At 38.0% G+C, this 27,425-nt stretch overlaps 1 protein-coding gene across 1 annotated transcript in view; it reads left to right on the forward strand.

The window, feature by feature from the left end:
* The window catches only part of PDE11A (phosphodiesterase 11A), a 420,155-nt gene that overhangs the window by 196,165 nt on the left and 196,565 nt on the right, over positions 1 to 27,425 (forward strand). Inside the window, exon 6 of the mRNA XM_067741438.1 lies at positions 22,306 to 22,438. Coding sequence (XP_067597539.1) covers positions 22,306 to 22,438 — 133 coding nt within the window. The remainder of the gene's footprint in view (positions 1 to 22,305; positions 22,439 to 27,425) is intronic.

Raw genomic sequence — 27,425 nt, forward strand, 5'->3', positions numbered from 1 at the left:
GAGAATGTTGCTATATATCTTTTTGTACGCGGGCCTCTCACTCTTGTGGCCTGTCCCATTGCGGAGCACAGGCTCTGGACGAGCAGGCTCAGCAGCCATGGCTCACGGGCCTAGCCGCTCCGCGGCATGTGGAATCTTCCCAGACCGGGGCACGAACCCATGTCCCCTGCATCGGCAGGCGGACTCTCAACCACTGCACCACCAGGGAAGCCTGCTAAATATCTTTACCATGAATCCTAACCTTGCCAGCTTCACTGTGTATCCCTTAGATTGTAACTTTCAACATTTTTTGATTGCAACCTACAACAAAAATACATTTTATATCCAAACCTAGTTAATGTATATAAATATTTACACAAATACACACACACACATATATCTAAAACAAGTTTCATGAAACTATACTTACCTTTACTATGTATGTATCTTCTGATTTATTCTGTTCTTAAAAAAAACCCCACTTGCTGTCTTGACCCACAAAATTGATTTCATGATTCACTATTTTGTTGTGATCCACAACAAAACTTTAGACTTTTAAGCCACATCTGATTTACACTTGCAGTGTGTGTGGCCTCAATCAATGCCTATATTTGTTATTTTAAAATATAGTAGTTGTGTGAAACTGATTTTTCCCAAACATTTCAGAACTCCTTCACTCAAATACATATTGTTCTTCAAATAAGACACCTTGGGGAGAATTTGTTTGTGTAAGTTCTTTATACATCTGTTTAGTACAAGTGAATGAAATGTGTTACATGATCTGATTTTGGAATCCTGGGGATGCAAGAAGTAATGATGTCCCCACACTCTTTTTTGCTAGAGAGCAGACACATTCAGTCCTACCAGCACTTTTCAGCCACATTCTTCAAGTCTTGTGCTAGAGTCATTCTTATATATACCTTAGTGAGTCAGTTCCTGCCCTCCAAGAAGCATATGCTAAGATTAAATGAGCAAAAGATTTTTCAGGGGAAACAGCTGTGAAGGATAAAGGGTGGGACAAGGAGTAGGCAGGGAGAACCTTTTACTACCCTGCTCTGAGAAAGGAGAGTGGAAAAAAGGAGTGAACAGGAGGAGTGATAGATTGCAGCATAGTTTGGAGAACATCTCTCCCAGGCCAGTGGGGAGTTCTAAGCAGAAGATGCCCATGGGAAGAATCTCATCGCCAGGAATGGCTCAGTTCCTACCCTTGCCATGCTCAGTCATTGGCAGACAACAGCCCCAGAGGAAGCCTGGATCCAAAGGTCGGGAGATGGAGACTTTCAATCCACTGTGCCCTCTGTTGCAGATTCTTTTAAAGGGGAATATGAATGGGGCATCTCCCACAGCAACTGCACTAGTGGGCCACTCATATTACTTGCTTTAATTAACTATCCAAAAATCTTTTTCAAATTCTCACTTGGCAGGTTAATTATCATCTTTGTCCTAATTATTCTTATTTTTTAAATTTTTGATTGAGATATAATTTACGTACAACAAAATCATCCTTTTAAAATGTACAATTAAGTGGGTTTTAGTATATTTCATATATTCACAAGATTGCACAACCATACACTGTATGTTTCTGGAATATTTTTATCACCCCAAAAAGAAACTCTGTACCCATTAGTAGTCACTCCCTACTCCCTCCTCCTTCCAGGTTTTGGCAATTTCTAATCTAATTTCTATTTCTATCAGTTTGCCTATTTTGGGCGTTTCATATAAATAGAATCTTATAGTATGTGGCCTTTTGCATTTAGCTTCTTTCACCTAGCACATTTTCATGATTTATCCATGTTGTAGCATGGACTTTATTCCTTCATTCCTTGTTATGGCTGAATAATAGTCCTTTGTATGAATAGACCACATTTTGTTTATCCATTCATCATCAGTTGATGATGCTGTTTCCACTTTTGGGCTAGCAAGAATACTGCTACTATGAACAATCATGTACAAGTTTTTGAGTGGACATACATTTTCAATTCTTTTGGGTATAGACCTAGGAGTGGAATTGCTGGATCATATGTTAACTGTATGTTTAATTTTTAGAGCAACTGCCAGACTGTTTACTACAATGGCTACACAATTTTATATGCCCATCAGCAAAGTATGAGGGTTCCAATTTCTCCAGATCCTCATCAACTTTATTTATTTACAAAATTAAAGCCATTCTATTGAATATGAAGTGGCATCTCATTGTGGTTGTGACTTCCCTAATAGCTAACAATTTTGAATATGTTTTCATGTCCATATTGGCCGTTTGTATATCTTGTTTGAGAAATATGAATTTAAATCCTTTGCCATCCTTTAGTTATGTTAGTAGTCTTTTTATTGTTGAGTTGTAAAAATCCTTTGTACTTTCTGGATATAAGTCCCTTATAACATTTATGATTTACATATATTTTTCTCACTCTATAAGTTGTCTTCTCACTTTCTTGATAGTATCCTTTCAAATACAAGATTTTAATTTTGATGAAGTCAAATTTATATATTTTTTCTCTTGTCACTTGTGCTTTTGATGTCATATCTAAGAAACCAGTGCTTAATCCAAAGTCATAAAGATTTTTGCCTTTCTTCTAAGAGTGGGATGGTTTTAGCTCTTACATGTAGGTCTTTGATCCATGTTCAGCTTACTTTTTGTATATGATGTGAGAGAGGTGTTCAGTTTCATTCTTTTGCATGTGTATATCCAGTTGCCTCAGCATCATTTATTGAAAAGACTATTCTTTCCCCATTGAATTGTCTTGGCACCCATGTGGGAAATCAACTGACTATAGATGTATGAGTCTATTTCTGGACTCTCAATTCTATTTCATTGATCCATATGTCTATCCTTATGCCAGTATCATACTGTCTTTATTATTGTAGCTTTGAAATAAGCTACAACTTACTTTTATTCCAGCTTTGTTCTTTTTTAATATTGCTTTAATTATTTTGGAGTAGGTTTCCTTCTATTCCTAGTTTGTTGAGATTTTTTTGTCATGAAAGAGTGTTGGATTTTGTCAAATGCTTTTTCTGTGTCTATTGAGATGACTACATGATTTTTTGTGCTTTGTTCTATTAATATGGTGTATTGCATTGGTTGATTTTTTGAATGTTAAACCAATCTTGCATTCTTGGGATAAACCCCACTTGGTCATGGTGTATAATCGTTTTTATATGTTGCTGGATTAGGTTCATTAGTATTTTGTTGAGAATTTCTATGTATATATTCATAAGGGAGGTTGGTCTGTAATTTTGTTTTCTTGTGATATCTGGTTTTGGTATCAGGGTAATACTGTCCTCATAGAATGAGTTGGGAAGTGTTCTCTGCTATGCTGTTGAAATGAAGGATTGGTGCTTACAGAAAAATTCTTCTTGAAGCACTGGTGGAATTCACTAGTGAAGCCATCTAGTCCTGAGCTTTTCTTTGTAGAAATTATATATTTTAATTTTTTATTAATTCAACCTCTTTACTTGTTATAGTTTTATTAGATCTTCTAATTCTTCTTGAGTACATTTCAGTACTTTGTGTCTTTCTAGAAATTTGTCCATTTCATCTAGGTTATTGAATTTGTTGTACAATTATTCATAGTATTCCCTTACCATCTTATTTCTGTAAAGTTGGTAGTAACACTCTTTCATTCCTGATCTTAGTAACTTCAGTCTTCTCTCTTTTTTTTTCTTGGTAAGCTTAGCCAAAGGTTTATCAATTTTATTTATCTTTTCAAAGAACCTACTTTTGTTTTTGTTGATTTTCTCTATTGTTTTTCTGTTCTCAGTCTGTTTATTCCTCCTCTAATCTTTATTATGTCCTTCTATCTGCTTGTGTATGTAGGTTTAGTGTGTTCTTCTTTTTCTAGTGTCTCAGATAGAAGGTGAAGTTAGTGATTTGAAATATTTTTTCTTTTTTTAATGTAGACATTTATAGCTGTAAATTATCTCCTGTGCACTGCTTTAGCAGCATCCAGTGTGTTTTGGTATGCTGCGTTTTGTTTTCATTCATCTCAAAATATTTTCTTATTTCCCTGTGATTTCTTCTTTGACTCATTGATTCTTTTTTTTTTCATATAAGGATATTTTATCATTGATCCTTTAGTAGTATGTTGTTCTATTTCTAAATATTTATGAATTTCCCAAATTTCTTTTGTTATTCATTTCTAATTTCACTTCATTGTGATTGGAAAATACTTTTTATGATATCAATCTTTTAAAATTTATTGAGGCTTCTTTTAAGGTCTATCCTAAGAATGCTTCATCTGTGCTTGAGAAGAATGTCTATTCTGCTACTGTTGCTTAGTGTGCTCAATAGATGTCTCTTAGGTCTAGTTGGTTCATAGTGTTGTTCAAGTCTCTTACTTCCTTGTTATTCTTCTGCCTAGTTGTTCTATCTGTTATTGAAAGTACAGTGTTGAAGATTCCAACCACTATTGTTGAATTATCTATTCTCCCTTCAGTTCTAAGTTTTTGCTTCACACATTTTGGGGCTCTGTGGTTAAGTGCCATATGTTTGTAACTGTTATTTTTTTTTTGATGGTTCATTCCTTTTACCATTTAAAATATCCTTCTTTGTCTTTATCAACTTTTTTTTTCTTAAACTCTATTTTGTCTAATATTAATATAGCCACTGAAACTCTCTTTTGGTTCTGTTTGCACGGTATGTATTTTTCCATCTTTTTGCTTATTTATTTATTTTTATACAGCAAGTTCTTATTATCAATTTTATACACGTCGGTGTATATATGGGAATCCCAATCGCCCAGTTCATCACACACTCCCCCACCCCACCGCGGCTTTCCCCGCTTGGTGTCCATACGTTTGTTCTCTACATCTGTGTCTAAAATTCTGCCCTGCAAACCGGTTCATCTGTACCATTTTTCTAGGTTCCACATATATGAGTTAATATACGATATTTGTTTTTCTCTTTCTGACTTACTTCACTCTGTATGACAGTCTCTAGATCCATCCATGTCTCAACAAATGACCCAATTTCGTTCCTTTATATGTCTGAGTAATATTCCATTGTATATATGTGCCACATCTTCTTTATCCATTCATCTGTCAATGGACACTTAGGTTGCTTCAGTGACCTGGCTATTGTAAATAGTGGTGCAGTGAACATTGGGGTGCATGTGTCTTTTTGAATTATGGTTCTCTCTGGGTATATGCCCAGTAGTGGGATTGCTGGATCATATGGTAATTCTCTTTTTAGTTTTTTAAGGAACCTCCATACTGTTCTCCACAGTGGCTGTGTCAATTTACATTCGCACCAACAGTGCAAGAGGGTTCCCTTTTCTCCACACCCTCTCCAGCATTTGTTGTTTGTAGATTTTCTGATGATGCCCATTGTAACTGGTGTGAGGTGATACCTCATTGTAGTTTTGGTTTGCATTTCTCTAATAATTAGTTATGTTGAGCAGCTTTTCATGTGCTTCTTAGCCATCTGTATGTCTTCTTTGGCGAAATGTCTAATTAGGTCTTCTGCCCATTTTTGGATTGGGTTGTTTGTTTCTTTAATATTGAGTTGCATGAGCTGTTTATATATTTTGGAGATTAATCCTTTGTCCACTGATTCGTTTGCAATTATTTTCTCCCATTCTGAGGGTTGTCTTTTAGTCTTGTTTATGGTTTCCTTTGCTGTGCAAAAGCTTTGAAGTTTCATTAGGTCCCATTTGTTTATTTTTGCTTTTATTTTCATTACTCTTGGAGGTGGATCAAAATTATCTTGCTGTGATTTATGTCAAAGAGTGTTCTTCCTATGTTTTCCTCTAAGAGTTTTATAGTGTCCAGTCTTACATTTAGGTTTTTAATCCATTTTGAGTTTATTTTTGTGTATGGTGTTAGGGAGTGTTCTAATTTCATTCTTTTACATGTGGCTGTCCAGTTTTCCCAGCACCACTTATTGAAGAGACTGTCTTTTCTCCATTGTATATCCTTGCCTCCTTTGTCATAGATTAGTTGACCATAGGTGCGTGGGTTTATCTCTGGGCTTTCTATCTTGTTCCATTGATCTATGTTTCTCTTTTTGTGCCAGTACTATATTGTGTTGATTACTGTAGCTTTATAGTATATTCTGAAGTCAGGGAGTCTGATTCCTCCAGCTCCGTTTTATTCCCTCAAGATTGCTTTGGCTATTCAGGGTCTTTTGTGTCTCCATACAAATTTTAAGATTTTTTGTTCTAGTTCGGTAAAAAATGCCATTGGTAATTTGATAGGGATTGCATTGAATCTATAGATTGCTTTGGGTAGTATAGTCATTTTCACAATATTGTTTCTTCCAATCCAAAAACATGGTATATCTCTCCATCTGTTTGTATCCTCTTTAATTTCTTTCATCAGTGTCTTATAGTTTTCTGCATACAGGTCTTTTGTCTCCCTAGGTAGGTTTATTCCTAGGTATTTTATTCTTTTTGTTGCAGTGGTAAATGGGAATGTTTCCTTAATTTCTCTTTCAGATTTTTCATCATTAGTCTATAGGAATGCAAGAGATTTCTGTGCATTAATTTTGTATCCTGCTGCTTTACCAAATTCATTGATTAGCTCTAGTAGTTTTCTGGTGCCATCTTTAGGATTCTATATGTATAGTATCATGTCATCTGCAAAGAGTGACAGTTTTACTTCTTCTTTTCCGATTTATATTCCTTTTTTTCTTTTTCTTCTCTGATTGCCGTGGCTAGGACTTCCAAAACTATGTTGAGTAATAGTGGTGAGAGCAGACATCGTTGTCTTGTTCCTGATCTTAGAGGAAATGCTTTCAGTTTTTCACCATTGAGAATGATGTTTGCTGTGGGTTTGTCATATATGGGCTTTATTATGTTGAGGTAGGTTCCCTCTATGCCCACTTTCTGGAAAGGTTTTATCATAAATGGGTGTTGAATTTTGTCCAAAGCTTTCTCTGCATCTATTGAGATGATCATATGGTTTTTATTCTTCAGTTTGTTAATATGGTGTATCACATTGATTGATTTGCATATATGGAAGAATCCTTGCATTCCTGGGATAAACCCCACTTGATAATGGTGTATGATCCTTTTAATGTGCTGTTGGATTCTGTTTGCTAGTATTTTGTTGAGGATTTTTGCATCTATATTCATCAGTGACACTGGTCTGTAATTTTCTTTTTTTGTAGTATCTTTGTCTGCTTTTGGTATCAGGGTGATGGTGGCCTCATAGAATGAGTTTGCGAGTGTTCCTTCCTCTGCAGTTTTATGGAGGAGTTTGAGAAGAATGGGTGTTAGCTCTTCTGTAAATGTTTAATAGAATTCACCTGTGAAGCCATCTGGTCCTGGACTTTTGTTTGTTGGAAGATTTTAAATCACAGTTTCAATTTCATTACTTGTGATTGGTGTGTTCATATTTTCTATTTCTTCCTGGTTCTATCTTGGAAGGTTATACCTTTCTAAGAATTTGTCCATTTCTTCCAGGCTGTCCATTTTATTGACATAGAGTTGCTTGTAGTAGTCTCTTAGGATGCTTTGTAATTCTGTGGTGTCTGTTGTAACTTCTCCTTTTTCATTTCTAATTGTATTGATTTGAGTCCTCTCCCTCTTTTTCTTGATGAGTCTGCCTAATGGTTTATCAGTTTTGTTTATCTTCTCAAAGAACCAGCTTTTAGTTTTATTGATCTTTGCTATTGTTTTCTTTGTTTCTATTTCATTTATTTCTGCTCTGATCTTTATGTTTTCTTTCCTTCTGCTAACTTTGGGTTTTGTTTGTTCTTCTTTCTCTAGTTCCTTTAGGTGTAAGTTTAGATTGTTTATTTGAGATTTTTCTTGTTTCTTTAGGTAGGCTTGTATAGCTATAAACTTCCCTCTTAGAACTGCTTTTGCTGCATCCCATAGGTTTAGTATCATCGTGTTTTTATTGTTATTTGTCTCTAGGTATTATTTGAGTTCCTCTTGGATTTCTTTAGTGATCTCTTGGTTATTTAGTGACGTGTTTTTAGCCTGCATGTGTTTGTGTTTTTTATGTTTTTTTCCCTGTAATTCATTTCTAATCTCATAGCATTGTGGTCAGAAAAGATACTTGATATGATTTCAATTTTATTAAATTTACTGAGGCTTGATTTGTGACCCAAGATGTGATCTATCCTGGAGGATGTTCCGTGTGCACTTGAGAAGAAGGTGTAATCTGCTGTTATTGGATGGAGTGTCCTATAAATATGAATTAATCTATATGGTCTATTGTGTCATTTAAAGCTTTTGTTTCCTTATTTATTTTCATTTTGGATGATCTGCCCTTTTTTGTAAGTGTGGTGTTAAAGTCCCCCACTATTATTGTGTTACTGTCAAATTCCTCTTTTAAAGCTTTTAACAGTTGCCTTATGTATTGAGGTGCTCCTATGTTTGGTGCATATATATTTCTAATTGTTATATCTTCTTCTTGGATTGATCATTTGATCATTATGTAGTTTCCTTCCTTGTGTCTTGTAACATTCTTTATTTTAAAGTCTATTTTATCTGATATGAGTATTCCTACTCCAGCTTTCTTTTGATTTCCATTTGCATGGAATATCTTTTTCCATCCCCTCACTTTCAGTCTGAATGTGTCCCTAGGTCTGAAGTGGGTCTCTTGTAGACAGCATATATATGGGTCTTGTGTTTGTATCCATTCAGCAAGCCTGTGTCTTTTGGTTGGAGCATTTAATCCATTCATGTTTAAGGTAATTATCGATATGTATGTTCCTATGGCTATTTTCTTAATTTTTTGGGGTTGGTTTTTGTAGGTCGTTTTCTTCTCTTGTGTTTCCGACTTAGAGAACTTCCTTTAGCATTTGTTATAGAGCTGGTTTGGTGGTGCTGAATTCTCTTAGCTTTTGTTTGTCTGTAAAGCTTTTGATTTCTCCATTGAATCTGAATGAGATCCTTGCTGGGTAGAGTAATCTGGTTGTAGGTTCTTCCCTGTCATCACTTTAAGTATATCATGCCACTGCCTTCTGGCTTGTAGAGTTTCTGCTGAGAAGTCAGCTGTTAACCTTCTGGGAGTTCCCTTGTATGTTATTTATCATTTTTCTCTTGCTCTTTTAATAATTTTTCTTTGTCTTTAAATTTTGCCAATTTGATTACTATGTGTCTTGGTGTGTTTCTCCTTGGGTTTATCCTGTATGGGACTCTCTGTGCTTCCTGGAAATGGGTGGCTATATCCTTTCCCATGTTAGGGAAGTTTTCGACTACAGTCTCTTTAGATATTTTCTCTGATCCTTTCTCTCTCTCTTCTCCTTCTGGGACCCCTATAATGCGAATGTTGTTGCGTGTAATGTTGTCCCAGAGGTCTCTTAGGTGTCTTCATTTCTTGTCATTCTTTTTTCTTTATTCTGTTCCACTGCAGTGAATTCCACCATTCTGTCTTCCAGGTCACATATCTGTTCTTCTGCTTCAGTTATTCCGCTATTGATTCCTTCTAGTGTAGTTTTCATTTCAGTTATTGTATTGTTCATCTCTACTTGTTTGTTCTTTAATTCTTCTAGGTCTTTGTTAAACATTTCTTGCATCTTCTCCTTCTTTGCCTCCATTCTTTTTCAGAGGTCCTGATTCATCTTCACTATCATCATTCTGAATTCTTTTTCCTGAAGGTTGCCTATTTCCACTTCTTTTAGTTGTTTTTCTGGGGTTTTATCTTGTTCCTTCATCTGGTACATAGCCCTCTGCCTTTTCATCTTGTCTGTCTTTTTGTGAATGTGGTTTTTGTTCCACAGGCTGCAGGATTGTAGTTCTTCTTGCTTCTGCTGTCTGCCCTCTATCTTTATGCTTTTAACCTGTTTGTGTCTTTGAACCTAAAGTGTGTCTCTTGTAGGCAGCATATAGTTGGATCATGTTAGTTTTATCTGTTCTACTAATCTCTGCCTTTTTTTTTTTTTTTTTAATGGCTGTGTTGGCTCTTCATTTCTGTGGGAGGGCTTTCCATAGTTGTGGCAAGTGGGGGCCATCCCTCATCACGGTGTGTGGGCCTCTCACTATCGTGGCCTCTCCCGCTGCGAAGCACAGACTCCAAACACGCAGGCTCAGTAATTGTGGCTCACGGGGCCAGCCGCTCCGGGGCATGCGGGATCTTCCCAGACCAGGGCTTGAACCCGTGTGCCCTGCTTTGGCAGGCAGACTCTCAACCACTGCGGCACCAGGGAAGCCCCTAATCTCTGCCTTTTGTTTGCAGAGTTTAATTCATTTATATTTAAAGTAATTACTCATAAAGTAAGATTTACATCTACCTTTTTTGTTATTTGTTTTCTCTATGTCATGTCTTTTTGTCCCTCTATTTCTCCATTTCTGCCTTCTTTTTTGGTAAACAGATACTTTTCAATGTGCCATTTAAATTATCTTGCCATTTCTTTTACTATCTTTTTTTCAATGCTTTTCTTAGTCATTGCCCTGGGGATTACAATTAACGTCTTAACTTATAACAATCTAATTTGGATTAATACTAATTTAATTTCTATAGTACACAAAACTTTGCTTCTATATAGTTCTCCCTCTATTTGTGTTATTATTGTCTTAAAAATTATATTTTTTTTACATTATAACCCTTTAATGAAGTTTTAAAGTTGTTTCATTATGCCATTAAGTGAGATAGGAGAGAAAAAAGGATTAGAAACGAAAAATACATTTATACTGTCTTCTGTATTTATTATAGGGTAAGCTTTATCAGTGCTCTGCATTTCTTCATGTGGATTCAGATTACTCTCTAGTGTCCTTTTATTTCAGCCTGAAGGACTATCTTTAGTATTTCTCATAGGGTAAGTCTACTGGCAATGAATTTTCTCAGTTTTTGTTTATCTGAGAATGTCTTAACCTCTCCTTTATTTTTTAAGTGTAATTTTGCTGCATCTATAGTTCTTGGTTGACAGTCTTTTTCTTTGATCACTTTGAATATGTCATTCAACTGCCTTCTGGCTTCCATGGTTCCTGATCATGGAGCTATTCATCTTACTGAGGAACATTTGTATGTGATGAGTCATGTCTCTTGCTGTTTTCAAGCTTCTCTCCTTGTCACTGGCTTTCAACAGTTTGTTAATGATGTGTCTAGGTGTGGATCACTTTGAGTTTATGGTACTTGGATTTTGTTGAGCTTTTTGAATGTATAGATTAATGTTTATTTTAATCAAATATGTGAAGTTTTCTACCATATTTCTTCAAATATTCTTTCTGCTCCTTTTCTTTGTCTCCTCTCTTTCTGAGACTCCCATTATGGATATGTTTATATGCTTAATAATGTCTCACATATCTCTGAGACTCTATTTTCCTTCATTTTTTTGTTCCTAAGACCAGATAGTCTCTATCTTCAATTAACCTATTTGCAAGGTCAGTGATTCTGGCTTCTGGCTTCTGAAAACTGCTGTTGAGCCCTCTTAGTGATTTTTTCATTTAGTTATTATTCTTTTTAATTCCAGAATTTCTATTTGGTTCTTTTTTTATAATTTCCATCACTTTATTGATATTCTATATTTGGTGAGACATTGTTATCATACTCTCCTTTAGTTTTTTGGAGGGAATGGGGTATGGTTCCCTTTAGTATTTTGAACATATTTATATTGGCTCATTTAAAGTCTTTGTCTAGTAAGTCCAACATCTGGGCTTACTTGGAGACAGTCATCTGCTTTTTCCTGTATAGTTTCCTATTTCTTTGTCTCTCTCTCTCCCTCTGTCTCTCTCTCTCTGTTTTAGTTGAAACCTGAATAATTTAAATAATATAATGTGGAAACTCTGGAAATAAAATCTGCTCCTCACCCACTCCATCCAGAGTTTGTGGTTGTTTCTATTTGTTTCTGTTGTTGTTTCTGCTGTTTGTTTGTTTCATGACTTTCATGAACTATCTTTGTTGTGTGTGGCAACTGAATTCTCTGCATAGTTAGGTAGTTTGCCAGCTAATGACTGGACCGAGATTTTCTTAAAAACAAACAAAGAAAAAAAAAACTTGAACCAATAAGTCTTCCAGCCTTGCTGAGGGGATCTGTGTTCATGTGGGGGATACTTTCAATTCTCTGACAGGAAGTTTACTTAGCTTTTACTTTCTGCTTTCATAGAACTTTAAGGTCAACCAGAGGTGGGAGATTAGGGCCTTCTCAGGTCTTTCCTGGGCATAAATACAACTCTAGATTTCCAGGAATATGTCAGAACTTTTCAAACCTCCCCAGGAATATCTTATTCCTGCACTTCTCCTTTTTAAGTTTTCTGGTCAGTTTCTTGTTAGCTGTAACTGTTTTTCTGCCTAAGGCAGTTGTGATGTTAAACAGTTGCTGCTGTTTTGTGTTTTTTTCCCACAGATACCTGGGGATAAAGGCTGTTCTTAGTGAGCAAGCTCCAAGTCAGGTTAAATAAAGGAAAGCTCTATGAGTGAAGGTTTCCGTGGAACTGCCAAACATGTCAAATAATGACAGTTCTGTGGCGATAGGATTTTGGAGGGCTCCAAACCCATTCTTCTTCTGCCAGTGGCTGCTTGCCTGCTGGTTTTCACAGCTAGCATGGTTATGAATCTGTTGGTTTTCACCACTACCCCAGAGCTAGGGAGAGGGAGATGAGAATAAGGTAAGTTAAAATGCCACACAACATACTGCCCTTACAGAAATTGAACTGTCTTTCTTGAATAAACACTCCTTGGATTTTTGTAAGCCTCTCTTTAATTTCCAGGGTTTTCAGAAAGTTGATTTTGACAATTTTTGCTAGTATTCTCATGCTTTTATGGAGGAACAAATTTTTAGTGGGCTTTACTGTGCCAGTTTGGAAGGTCTGTCGTCTTCTTACCTTCTTTTAAATTTCTCTATTACCTAGAGTAATAGGGAATGTTAGACAAACTTACACACTGATGTAAGACAGAATACTCCCACAGTATGTCATGAATACATTTTCTTTCTTTTACTTTCTTCTTCATGGATCTTCTTTCTTTGACTGTACCTCTGCTAGGAAGCATATGACAGGAGTTTTTGTAGAAATAGAAACGTGATACTTATTCTGATTTCAAGGAAATGAAGAAAACCTTTAAAACATTAAACATGAAAACAGCACTGTCACCACCATGACCAGTCATCTTGGAACATAAGATTTCTTTTGTTGTGTAACTTCCTTTAAACAGGAACCTTAGGACATTCTTCTTGACTGTCTGTTGTGGCAAATTCAGGGCTGCTGAAGCTTATTATGCCAGTATTTAATGTTGCTAATTGAAGAATGAAAGATCCAGATGGCCCAACTCCCTTTCAGTTGTTTCGCAAGGAGGTATTTCAGCAGGTCTGAATTAGTTTAATGGAAGACAGATTGGTACCAGAAACTAAGCTCTGGTACCAAGGCCTCTTCTTTATCAGGAAGCTCCATTGTTACATAGTCACCTAGATATTTCCTAGCCCGTTTCCCTAAAAATATACAGAGTGTCATTAGAATGGAGTGTTTACACACTGACCTGAGCAGGGATAGTATCACTTTGATATTTTTAGGCTTATATGGCCCCCAATCCCCCAAATAACCCTATTTTATAAATACCCTCCATGGCACTAGTAATGTGTGTGTCTACACCCAGTTTGCATGATGCTAATTATAAGAACTAAACATCAATTAAGGAGAGGAAATATTTGTAACAAAGTTTTGTATCTTCCAAAATCTTAGGAAACTCAAGTAGACATATTTCCCAAGCATCTAACTTTCACCTCTTAAATACATTTAATTTCTTTTTTCTACCTTTGAACATGAAGACTCAAATGAAAGACAAACCCTCTCATTACCCCTATTTATTTCAGGCCAGTGGGCTTGTCACTCTAGTAAAACTGTCACAGAGGAGAATTAAAGCTATACAAATATCCCATGAACAACAAGGCACATGAATAAGTACTGAGATCAAACATAAGGAAGTAGCTATGTAGGTCAGCTGTCCCTTAGATTGATGGCACACAGTAAACGGAATCATGGCAACTCAGAATTCTTAACGATTGGTTTTTATGCTTGGCTCTCTCATTTTTGTAGGTCTCTCATTTAACATGCCTTAGTTAATATTTTAACACATTGAGTCTACTTCTTTCTTACTGTGTAGACATATGCCCAGGACCTGTGGGAAGGTATGCCCTCAATCCAGAGCAGATGAGTGGAGGTGCCCACAGCAGCCCCAAAGAGAGATGGGGTAGGGCTACTTGACCCATCTAGAAGGATAGAATTTTACCTCTGTCCTTTATTATCATAGCACATTTTTTCTTCAAATCTGACAACAATGCCACAGCCAAAAACAGTAACATCTCTCCTGCCCCAGTAGATAAGCAGTTAAACAGAGCACGTCTCACCTAGTGTTTTTAATAAAAGAAAAATCTGTGGCCTACAAGGAACTGATACTTACTGAGAACTTTCTATGTGTCATGCATTCTTCAACATTATATTATTGTATCCTCAAAACAGCCCTGTAAAATGGGCTATCTTTCCCCTATTTTCTATTATGGAAACTAACAGGCAGAGTTAAAATTTTATCTGTAGTTTCACAGCAAGGAAATGTTGGGCCAAGATACAAAGAAAACAAAAACAAAAACAAAACCCCAAAAACCCAGCTTTGCTCAGCTATGAAACCAAGCAGTTGTCACCACATGGTGCTAAATTGTAGACACCAACCATTCACAGTAATGCCATCTGACACCCATCTGAGAGGCACAAGACACTTCCCAAAGTGACACCAACTCCTAGGGGTGATAAATTTCATCACTCTAATTGTACAGCTTGAGGAAATGAAGTACAGAAAATGTATTATTTGGTTTCCACGTCTTCATTTCTGATAACACAATGCTTGAAATGAGAGAAATATGCGTGTGATGAAGTGTCCTCAGGCAAGACCTTAAAGGCAAGTCCATTAACAGGTCCAGGTCATGATAAAATTCAGGAAGGTGTGCAACTTAGAGCATCTTCCTCTCCCACCACAGTATAAGAACTGACAGGCTGGTTCTACTTGCTAACTACATTCTCTCCCATTACCTTTTATGTCTGAAAGACTTATTTGGTAACCTTCAAAGATATACTGAAGCCAGTAGGAAATTATTAATGTCCTAGACTTAGATGTTTGAGATTCTCCTGCTGGGATCCTAGCTTTAAGTCCCAGTGATATTGACTTAGTTCCTTAATCTCCTAATTGAAAGACAACTTCAAATAATGTTGCACAGCTCGAAGCTTCAGGAAGGACCCAGGGATAGGCAGGCTTACTTGAGAAGAAGAAGTAAGGAGGGGAATATATCTTTGTGAACCAAAGTTCAGACTGACCTCTAGTCAATGAAGCAAGATGGAAAATAGTACCAGGCATAGCATGTAGATAAAAAAATCATTTTTTGTTTACAAAGCATGAAAAAGAAATATCTGTCCTAAAGAATTCTTGGAGTTCCTGACTCTTCGCCTCTCTGAATCCTACCCCCACTGGATAATATTCACACTATCGAGGTCAGTTGACAATCAATCATTCCCTGAAAATGAGAAAATAGATTGTGTCTATGTTGAAACTTCTGTTCCTTACCCAATGATCTATTTTTAGTTAATGGTCACAGTTTTTATTAATGATTGTTAGCACATCAAGGAGAGTGTATTAGTTCAGTCTTGAAAATGTTAAGTTTGAGGTGCCTGTGGGTAACCAGGAGGAAGTGTCCAGAAAGTGCTTGGATGCATATGTAGGGAACTCAGGACTCAGTGGGCTCCTGATACCCGTGCAGGAATCATCAGTAGTATAAATGTGGTTGTGTTTGTGTATGGAGCCACACAATATACAGGTTGGCCTCTTCCGTTGTAGCCTTATTCATCACTTCTACCATTTAGCCTAAGTTTTAGCTCTACTATTCATCATATCAACACAGAAAACCTCACACTTCTAAAGCTTTACTCTTGCTGTGGTTTTGTCTGAATTGTTTTTACCTTCTTCCTCTGCCAGATGAGTTCATTCTTATCCTACAAAGATCAGCTTATACCAACTTCCTTTGCGAAGTAGTTCCCAAATACCATTCCCAGCCCAAACAGAACTGGCCCTTCTCTCCATTGCCGTAATGTCTTGTACATCCTTCCTTAGGACGTCACAATCCATTGTCATTGTTTGTGAGCTCCCTGAGGGTGGGGCCCCTTTTGCTCCTGTCTATACCTCTTTCCGTACGTATATACATATATATAAGGATGGTCAGGGCTGAGCTGACCAACTCCTTTCAGCAAAAAGGAAAAGACCCTTTTTAATTGCTTCATGCAAGATTCACCCACTACTTTCCAGGATTTTGTAGGGGCCCAACCAATGGTTATTCTTGAAAAAGTGAAGTCTTGGGAGTCCCTAGTGAAAACTAGAGTGAACTCTAGTGTTGAGAACAAAACCGTCAATACAGACACAGTCTAATGATTAATATTATTTTCTTCAGATATTTTGTCTTCTAATTTAGAGACTTGTTTTGAGAATTCTAAAAAATAGTCTTAAGTTTATTTTCATACAATTTTCTGTGTTTGAACCTTTAGCTAAGGTAGGTTTTTCAGACAATTGAAGATGGCAAAGTTCCTGCTCCCCGGGGTCTAGTTATTTTGTCTAGTTTTGTTTTACTTGTATCGATTTCCCTCCTATGCTGCTCTGCACCTTGTCGACCCGAGGTTTATATCTATCTCACTGGCCCTTATTTCAGGGACAGCCACATTTCAGGAACTATGTGTTTTCTGTAATAGGGCAATTCTCTTTTATCCCTCCACAGTCAATATATTTAAGCTCATGAAATTCTCTTTGAAGTCAGTATGAGTCTCACACTTGGAAGCAAGATACCACTGAGGAAAAGGAATCAAACTGTAGCTCTTTACAGGAAACTCACTTAAAAACCCACATCTTCATATGCACCTGGTTCTAGTAAAATACAAGCTGAAGGATTACTTTACAATATGCTTGTTATTTTAAACTAATCTTGATCTTAAGGAGGTCTACTTTTTAAACAGTTAAAATAACCTAACTGGTCATTTTGCAGTCATGCACATGGCAGCTAAGATCCACTGAGCTGACATGATCTCATCTGCACTCACAGGCTGTGGAGTAATCAAATTATTGATGTGTTTCCAAACTGCAGTGACTCTCCCTAGGTTGATTATGGCTCAAATTGAAAACCTTAGTGTTGAATTTATTGACCTTTGATATCTCTGGTCATATTTTGGGGGCTCTAGAAAATTGGTTAATTCAATTTGGGATATTAATTTAAGCTTTCAAAAACCTATTTAAGGGCTTCCCTGGTGACGCAGTGGTTGGGGGTCCGCCTGCCGATGCAGGGGACGCGGGTTCGTGCCCTAGTCCAGGAGGATCCCATGTGCTGCGGAGCGGCTGGGCCCATGAGCCATGGCCACTGAGCCTGCGCGTCCGGAGCCTGTGCTCCGCAATGGGAGAGGCCACAGCAGTGAGAGGCCCGCGTACCGCAAAAAACAAACAAACAAAAAACCCTATTTTTAAAAAAGAGCTATTAGGAACTATTAATCCTGAGCCTCATTGGTGGGAACAGGATCCAGAATGAAGGAGGTGGTCATCCCACCTCTATGCTGCTCAGACCCCATGGCCAAGACTGTTCCTGACTGGCTTTCATACGCAAGAGGGCTATTAACCATCTCGGACGCATCTAGGACTGGGAGGATGAGAATAAGGAAGCTATGCCACAAAGGGAGTAGCTGAAGGAATTGGAGATAAGTTAAAAAGAATGATCTCAGGTGGAGGATTATAGGGAACATGTTAATTATTGTCGAATATTTCAAGGGCTGTCAGTTAATTAGAGCCATGCTCTGTGGCTGCAAACCATGGGACTGGGAGCAAAAGATGGTGATTATTGGAAAGTAGATTGAGCTGCCACAAAATGGCATGGAATATTTTTGTAGGTAATGAGTTCCCTGTCACTAAAGGCATTCAGTTTGATATTGATGTCCATTTGTCATGTGTGTTGAAGAAGAGATTGAAGCAGAGCCATTTTCAGCCCTTACAGCGTCTCTGTGAGATAGGAAAAAGGTACTCCCTCTAGATGGATGCAGCTCTAAACCAATGTGCGCAACTAGGCTAGATTTCAGCCCCATTCATTCCTTTGACAGGGCACCCCTGTACAGGGCAAAACCTGCATAATATACATAGCTCTGTCCATGATCTTACCATGTTCTATTCCAACAGCAGTCAGTCAAAGGGAGTAAACCACACAGAATAAAAGGGCCCTCGTAAATCAGGAGGAGTTGACCTATAGGACCTTTATGAAAGAACTGATCCTTTAAGCTAGATGTGTCCCTCAAGAAGTAGAAATAATTTGGGCCTTTTCCTTTGTGATTAAACCCACAACACCACATTGCTGAAATGTCCAAAGGGGTACTGTCACATGCAGAATTTACTTTAGAAGTTGTTAAAAAGTTGATACTTAAAAAAAATGTTTGCTATGGGCTAGATAATATGATAAGTACTTTCATAAATTATTACCTTAATCTGCACAATAACTAAGTAGTAGTATTATACCCATTTTACAGATGAAATGTAAGTAACTTGTCTGAGAGTACTTTGCTTGGAAGTGGCAAGAGAGTCATGTAAGTCAGTATGTCTGACTCTGAAACCCATAGTCTTAATCATAAAACAAAATTACCTTTTTTTTTTTTTTTAAAGAAAAGGATCAAGGTTTTGAAAGCTCTAACTCAGTGTCATGATTCTGCATTCCAGAATCATGGAAGGTTGAATGGTACAAAGGCCAGAATGTGATATAAATACTTAGACTGACAAATCAACCTTGCTGTCTCTCTAACCATCCTGTCCCCCTGGGCCTTAATTTATGTACCTAGGCAAGATTAAACTGAGGGAAATGGAGGGGTGGTTTTCAGAAAATCTGTTTGCACTGTTGCAGCTTTAGGTCAGTTCAAATCTCATCTCCTCTCTGAAGCCTTAGCCTCACCTGAAGCCTTAGCCCCACCTGCAGTTGTTTCTCCCTCCCTATACTTCTTCCTCATTCATGATTGGCACAATTGGCTTGGCAACTAGCCAACACAGCCATGTGACAAATTTTTTATTTGAAATTTGAACTGGGTATTTGAGTCGTGCGTTGTTTAATGTCAGCGTGTTTATTTCTCACCTCCCGGACTAGGTGGCAAGCTCCCGAGGGCAGAGACCATAGCTTGTACTTTCTAGAAACCACCTCAGCAGTGCCTGTAGCCCAGGGCTGATGCTTTTGCATTGTCTACAGTTTGGAGTGACTTCAGTACATGTGCAGCCTGCACTAAGCCAGATTCTGAGCAGCTCTAGATCTAGAAGGAGTCTTTCAGGAGCCCCTGCTCAGTAAGTGTTTCCATCATCATCTTTGAGGATTCTGTAAGTAGGGACCTAAAGCTCTGGACTGTCAAATCCAGTGTTTTGTCCTCCTTCTTCCTTGACTGCAGCCTGAGGCTGAAGTGTTTGTTACCTGCAGCCTCTCCCTGAAACCCTCTGTAATGTTGACTGGCCTCCCTTCTTTTTAGTGAAAACCTACTCTTCTTGCTCTATTCCTACCCATCGACTCCTTCCCAGAGAGGCAACAGGGTAAACAGAAGTGGAGTCATACTTTGGAGTCACACTTTAGCTGAAAATCCTATTTCCACTTGGGAAAGTCATTTAGCATCTCTGAGCCTCAGTTTTCTGATCTGTAAAACGTAGAGAATTGTACTCATAGGATTTAGGTGAGGACAAAACAAAGTAGTTAGGTAAGCATCCAGCTTCCCTTCGCTCACCGTGGGTGATGATTAATTTGTTTTCCCTTTTTTCTTTCTCCTCTTTATTACTGCCTTTCTTCTTCCTTCCCCTACAGATTTACCTATATATTCTCTCCCTGAGTGATCTCATCCATTCCCTATCTTCCCTATCTTCATTCCCTATCTTCCCTGAAGATAGCCCCAACTCTGTATCAGTATTTTCAGTCCTGAAGACTTGATATGGGCTCTGGTCCTGGATTTTCAACAATGAATAACGTGTTCCAGGCTCACAGAATGTCTGTTATCTTCTTCCATCTCCCCAATCCTCTAAACAACTCCCTTCTGCCAATAGTGCCACAGGCATACAGCAGCAAAATGTAAGCCATTGCTGCCTGTCCACCAAGCCCTGTGGAATCGTCTGCAGTACCTCCTGAGTGGCCAGCATCGTCACCTCCCACTGCACAACTTAACTGGTCTGCCAGGACCTCTCCCCACCTTCAGCCTCTCTTAGCCAGTTCTTCTTGCTCGTTCTCCCTGGATTAAATTTCCTAAGGTCACAGCTCAAGTCCTGTCACTTCCCTGCTCAATACTCTTACATCACTCCCCATTGCCTATAACATAGGTCTCAGCTCCTTGGTCAAAGCCTCCACCTTTGGGCTCTGACCTCCTGTTCAGTCTTATTCCCCACAGTATGCGTCCCGTGCTCCAAGGCGATTAATCCATGTTCCAAGAACACACCCTTGTACTCTGCAGCTTCATGTCCTTTGTTCCTGCTCTTTCCTCCTCCATGGGTGCCTTCTTCCTCACCCTTCCAATCTCTCCTTGCTGAACTCTTGCCCATCCTGAGACCCACTTAAAGGTTTTTGACACTTGTTGATAAAGCTGCTTCCTTCCTTAGTTCTTGGTTACCCCTCCTCAGCCTCCCCCACCCCAGCGTTTCTTTCGCAGGTTCCCTCCCTGGCTCGTCCCCAGGGTCCTGCACAGCTCTTCTTCCCACCACACACCAGGTCAGCATTTTCCACATTGTTTCATCACAGAAGAGATGTAGACAAAACCTGTGGTACACAGGCAGCGCAGAATGAATCAATAGCTTGATTAATCACTGCAAGAAATCATCAGCATTGAATGATTTTATAAGCTGACAAGTGACTTCATTAAGTTGGAACCTCATATCAGGAGCACTGTTATGTTTCTTCCTGTATTTTGCTTTCATTACAGCACAATGTAAAATTTCACTTCTCACAGGTAGAATACAGCAAAGAGAAAATAAAACGTGGACTTTTTTGTTGTTTCTTTGTTTGTTTGAGAAAATAAAGGCTTCATCTTCTCTTTGAAGTCCTCAGTCTTTTTCCTTCTTTGACTTAGCCATCATCTGAGAAATTCAAGACTCTGCTTTTTATTAACACTTCCATCTTCAGCCAGAGATCCATAGGGAATACGTTTATGTACCAGTAATGTTTAATATGCAATAAGGGCTGAATAACCTCACAAATATATGTTGAATTTATCAGACGCAGACCTGCAGTCATTACAGATGAGATATATTCATGATGGTAAATGATGTCTGTGCTTCCCTCTCATTCACACATCTGGTGGCCTCTCCATGTCAGTTTCTGGCATTCTCAGTATGGCACAAATTCCACACAGGCACATTATTGCATAATAACAACGACTGTGTACAGCATTTAGTGTTTTTATTACATATAATGCAGCTTAGATTAAAAAGTCAACAGAGGTATTATTCTGACTGTAGTACACTCATTAACATCTTCAGGAACCCAGGGTTCCACGGAACGTAGTTTGGAAAACATTGCCCTGTATACTTGCATTCTTTTACATAATTTCAGTTATTACTGGTCAAGCCACAAATCTAACATCCTCCCGGAAAATTTTCCTTGATATTGTTAATTTGAACAGTGCTCAAGTTTGCATTTCCACAGCTCGTGGCAGTGCTCAATAGGCATGGGGGGGAGAAATGATGGAAGGGAGGGATGAAGTGAGGAATCTTACTAATTCTTATGGCATTTCTGTAAATTTGACATTTGTAGTGAAGTAGTGAAAGTGACACAAAGGAAAATTCACAAAATCATTTAACATAAAATTCCTTGTTAAAATCAAATATGGATTATTTTAAATTATTATTGTTAAGGGTAGAGTTAAAACAGATTTTCCAGTAAGATTTTGTAAGTAGGAAGTGTGTTTTTGTTAAGAAATGTACTCTGAAACTACAACAATAGTTACAAAACACTAACACTGAGTCTAGATGTGCTCTTTTGCTACACTTAAACTTTTGTAAATTCTCAATTTATTTCCGGATTTTTCTCCATCCTTAGGTTTAATTCTCCCTGGTATCAAGCATCTGGTCTGCTTAGTTAGGGGGTGCAAGCTGGGAAGGTCAGTGGAATTGATTATGCCATGGCGTTGGCAGCCTATCATCAATTTTGGTCATTACCTGGTTATCTGCTTTATGTCTGCCTGCTTTGGGGCCTAAATACAACCTAGAGTTATCCTCTGGATCATAGAGGGTCTATCATTTCTACCCATGGAGTTGATTATTTTACATGATAAAGTAGCTGCTTATAATTACCTCACTATTGTTCTGTGATTAAGGTCACTTACCCCTTCTTAATGAGGGTAGGTAATCCTGCTATGAGTGTACTTTTGCAGGGTTTGCTTGCAGGTAAACTGATGTTTTTCTCTTTTCTTACTGCCTGCCTTGGTGTTCTGATAGTTTCAAAGAAAGCATGGAGAAATCATCATACTCCGACTGGCTGATAAATAACAGCGTTGCTGAGCTGGTAGCTTCTACAGGCCTTCCAGTAAACATCAGTGACGCCTACCAGGATCCCCGCTTTGATGCTGAGGTAAGAGGAGGCCTCTGGTTGCAGTCTTAAGGTTCGGTTGTTACCCTGTTGATGGTTTGCTGGCTGAAGCAAAAAAGGGACATCATACAACTCAAGAGCAACCCCTGAATTTACTGGCAATTCTTCTAAATCTTTCCCCTGTGATCTGAGTTTTAGCATCGCCTACTGCTGACTGACAGGAAAGCTTCCTCTCTCTACACTGATTTGTGGCAAAATGGCTATATAGTTTAATTGCATATGTTTGAATCCCTGCCAATTATATTGTACATGTCTCTGAACTTTATATAAACTGAATTATACTGTATGTATTCTTCTGTGACTTGCTTTTCCATTCAATATATGTTCCTAAGTCACATGAATTTGTAATTCATTCATTTATTTTCACTGCTGCAAAGTATTCCATTGTATGAATAAGTGTCACTTTTTTTATCCACTGTAGTATCGATGGAAATTTGGATTCAGTGTTTCACTGTTACACACATAACTGCTAAAGACATTCTTTAGTCCTCTAGTCTGATGCTCTTTTATGATTGGGGGCATTTTGTATTAAACATATAAGTAAACCCATGCATTAAGTATACTCATGCACATTTTATATTAAACATAGTTTATATTAAACTATGAAATGGTTAATAATAAAAATGTGTATATAACATAGTTATTTCCCGATAGATGTTAGTACAACTACCATATTTTATAAGATTGCTCCCAAGAAAGAGTACGTTGGCTTCTGTTACTGTTTAATGTTAATTATGTAGGCGCATTGTGCTGATGTACAGAATATATTAATATAGATTCTGACTTGGCAGAAGCCTAACTTTTAAGGTGGTATAGAGTAGCATCCAGATAAATTTACATTAATTTATAAAATGTCTCTAGGGGTGTGTGTGCACCCATATGTGTGTGTGGTGTGTATTCAATAAATTGCAAGATTAAATTACTACATTACAAAGCTAAGGTCTGAAGAGTAACAGGAGTGTTGCAGTGAGGAAAGTGGTGTGTTCCAGGCAAGGCTGAGAGAGCATGAGGAGTCTGGGAATGGAGATGAGTTAATGTAGCTGGAGGGCCAGGTTGATGAGGTGGGGGAGGGAAGTAGGGGGCAGATCGCCCAAAGGCTTTGAAAGCCCTGTTAAGAAGTTTGAGTATTTATCTTGGGCAATGGGGAAACACTAGTTGAGTTGCATATGGGGGAGAAGCAGGAGTTATACTTTAGAAAGATCACACTGGCTTCAGAACAAAGGTTAGATCAGTAATAATAACTGAACATTTAATCAGAAATGAGAGCTGGTCTACAACTCTGGAGACAGACAAGGATTCAGTCCTAGTCTCTCAGACTCCACAGCTCTGCCTCTGAATCCTGCCCTGTGCTGTCTCCAATGTCTGGGGTGGGACACAGCAATGGTTGGGAGGCTGGAATCCAAGTCAAATGTATAACTTCATTCAGATCTTTGCAGATGTCTGCATGGAAAGCTTAAATTCGTGAAATTTACCACATCTCTGTGGCTGCCTGGAATTCTCTTTCCCCAGGCTACATCCTCTACGTATTTTCTCTTCATTCTTCAACATCAAGTGGAGATGCTTGTATCTTGGACATCCTTTCATGAACTCCCTTTCTGAGTTGGGTGTCTCTCCAGTGTGCTCTCTTAGCTGCCCCAATGCTCACCAGCCTCTAGCTCTTGTCAGTTCTGATGCAGTATTTCTGAGCTTTGAGATACCCTCCCTGGGAAAGTACACAGTCCAGAACTTCTTTAGTTCTCCTCCTGTAAGGAAGAATACCATCATCCCTGGTTCTGTGACTAACAGAGCAGAAATGATTTATAGGTGTCAATATTTATATGCATTAACATTATAATTGGGTTAGGATTGATGTTATGAAGTTTTGCCTTCTGCTATGTTTCTTTCCTTCTTGACTTTAGAGAGAGGATACTGAAGAAAAGACCTCTAAACACACACTTTTATGAAGAAATGTTCTCAGTATTCTATTACTAACATCAGTAACAGCTGAACAAACTGAAAGGCTAGCTATGCAGAAAAAAATCATTAATTGCCAATTCATTGTTACAAAGTCAACGTATTAGATTAGAGGTTAAGAGATGATGGTCGATTCCTACCCCAAATTATAGTGCTAAATTTGGTATGGCTTGCTATTATTCTGCTCTGAGCTTTGGGCCATAAAGTCAAATTCTGGGGTAGCAAAAAGAGTCAACAAATTTACACCATTTTAAAAGTTGGTTCATAAGACATATGCAAAAGTGTAACAAAACATGATAAACACCCACCACCCAGTTTAAGAAAAAGAATACAATCATTACCTTTGAATCCTTGTACTGATCTTCCTTAATCCAGTCTCCTTTATTTCCCACACACTATCCTAATTTAAATTTAACATTCCTTTGCTTTTATATATAGTTTCATCACATATGTTTGAATCCCTGCCAAATATATTATTACATTTTTTACATATTATTACATATTTTACATTTTGCATGTCTCTGAACTTTATATAAATTGAATTATACTGTATATCTTCTTCTGTGGCTTGCTTGTTCATTCAACATAAATTCCTGAGTCATGTGCACTTGTAATTCATTCATTTATTTTTAGGGCTTCTAAGTATTACATTGTATGAATGTGTCACTTTATCCACTGCAGAGTTGATGGACATTTGGATTCAGTGTTTTGCTGTTACATGCATAACTGCCAAAGACATTCTTGTCCATGTCTCCAAGTGCACATGTGGAAGAGTTTTTGTAGTGTCTGTACCTAGGAGAGTGACATGCTGGGTCATAGGCTACAGGTATCTTCACCTTTAACAGGGAATAAAAAGTTCTTGACCAATCATTACTTTTTTTCTTATGAAAAACAGTATATGTCTCAAGAATACTTCTTGCTGATACAATATAGTGAGCCTGAATAGCCTATATCCTTATGTCTACAGGCAGACTCCTACCACATCTCTTCCTGATTAGCGATATAGCCATTTTATGTCTTCCTCCACACACTGCTCCATTCCAGTAAGACAGCCTGCCCGCTCATCTATAAAAAGAATGTTGTGGGCTCTTGAGCAAAAATGCAACAGTTAATTCTATGGGACTGAGCATAAAAATTTCATGCCCTGATCCAGTAGTTAGAGGCAATGATGTCTGAAGACAGTAAACTGTGGTAGTTTAAGCAGTGACCATTTTGTGAAGTCACTTTCTTCCCTAGTACCTAGACCATCATTATTTCTTGACCTTCCACCTAAAATGCTTCCAATCTTCCACACAACTAATACCAGATTTTAAATGCAAATCTGAAGATGCAATATACCATGATTTTTACATGTTCTCTTTGTGTGGTACTGAAATATAAAATTACTTTATGTTCCCCTTCTCATGCTGAGAGGGAAAAAATTGGAAAAGAATTAATCAATACAGATGGAGGTGAGAGAGAGAGAGAGAATTCTGCCTAAATATAGGTAGTTAATAGATTTGTCCTGCAAATGTGTGTATGTTGTGTGTGTGTATGTGTGAGTGTGTGTGTGTTATGTATCACACCAGGAAAAACAAAATTATTTATCTGCTTAGGCTTCCTCCCTTTTCAAGAATATTTTGCCTCAGTGACAGGTGTCAACTGCTTATGTTAATTAATGAATGAAACAGACTCCAGACTGAGCCACAGAGCTCTCCCTCAAGAAGTTAAGAGGCTTGAACCTTCTCCTTACAAGCCTGATATAAGATGGTGTAGATGATATGATAAAGATAATCAATTCAGATAGTATCTTTCATTAACATACTAAGTATTTCCCTCAAGATAAAAAAATACAATGACAAAATGGAATTGCTTCACCCTTTCACTAAAGGTAATTCTAGAGTTATCCTAGAGACAGAGGGTACCTTTTAGAATTGTGCTGTCTTCTTGGAAAGGTTTACATCCTCTCTTCTTGAGTCTGGTATATGGGTCCATAATTTCTCCCAGTAATCATAACTAAGTAGTTGTTTATCAGTGATAGAATATAAGGAAATCATTTTTTTTAAATCTAGGATTAATGGATTATCTCCAATAGGTATCTCCACTGGGAAAACTATATGCTTTTTTGTTCTCTACATTCACTAAGTTCCCTGAATAATTTGAGGCTGGTTAACAAAAATGACAATTTGCAGGGAGGTTTCATGGGGAATTCTTTTCAAAGCATTTCCTATTTTTTCATATAGATTTTCTCAACATAACTCTATATCCTGAGCACTGGCATCTATCCTAAATTTCTCAATGGCTCAGTGACTAATTCTGGCAGTTTGAATTCTCTTCACTGAAGAGAATGAAGAAGGACACCTCTTCAATGAAGAAGGACACCAATTCATTAGACAGCAGGGACCTGGGATAGAGCCCCCCAAAGTGGATTGGCCTTATTCTGGGGTTTCATACTGTAGATATATCACTTTCAGTTAATAGAAATATTAGAGATTTCTTTCATTTACAGGTGAGGAAACAGAGGCTCAGAGAGCTGAAGTGACTTGCCTAAGGCCACACAGCTTCCTCAAGACAGGGCACAGAACAGACTATGGGCTTTCTGATTCCTAATTCAGTTCTCTCTCCCTGAGTGGCCTCTCACGGGGACCAGCTGCTCAGGGGCTGCCTGGAAAACAGTCACCACTCTGTCATTCCTCTGTCTACACTGGTGTAGGAATTTATGTACGGCAGACCTATCTTTTTGTCCCAGCTGCCCTACTCACCAGCTGGGTAGTCTTGGGCATACTACTTGCATACATAATGTAACGAGTAAAATTCTATATAACTATTTTGTAAATCGTGCAGTCCTATAAATATATAAATGTCAGGTGAAGATTTTAGTCTGGTTGAGGACTAGTTTTTCGGTTCTTGAAGGATTGCTAGAAGCAGGTCCTTTTCTCTAAATGAGGAGGTCTTTACACAGAACTGCAGACCAGCAGACCTTGATCATGGACAAGCCAATGTCAATGTTCTTTTCCTCCAGAGACACATGAGGAAA

The sequence above is a fragment of the Pseudorca crassidens genome, chromosome 6, assembly GCF_039906515.1.
Source record: "Pseudorca crassidens isolate mPseCra1 chromosome 6, mPseCra1.hap1, whole genome shotgun sequence".
In the NCBI taxonomy this organism is placed as follows: Eukaryota; Metazoa; Chordata; class Mammalia; order Artiodactyla; family Delphinidae; genus Pseudorca; species Pseudorca crassidens.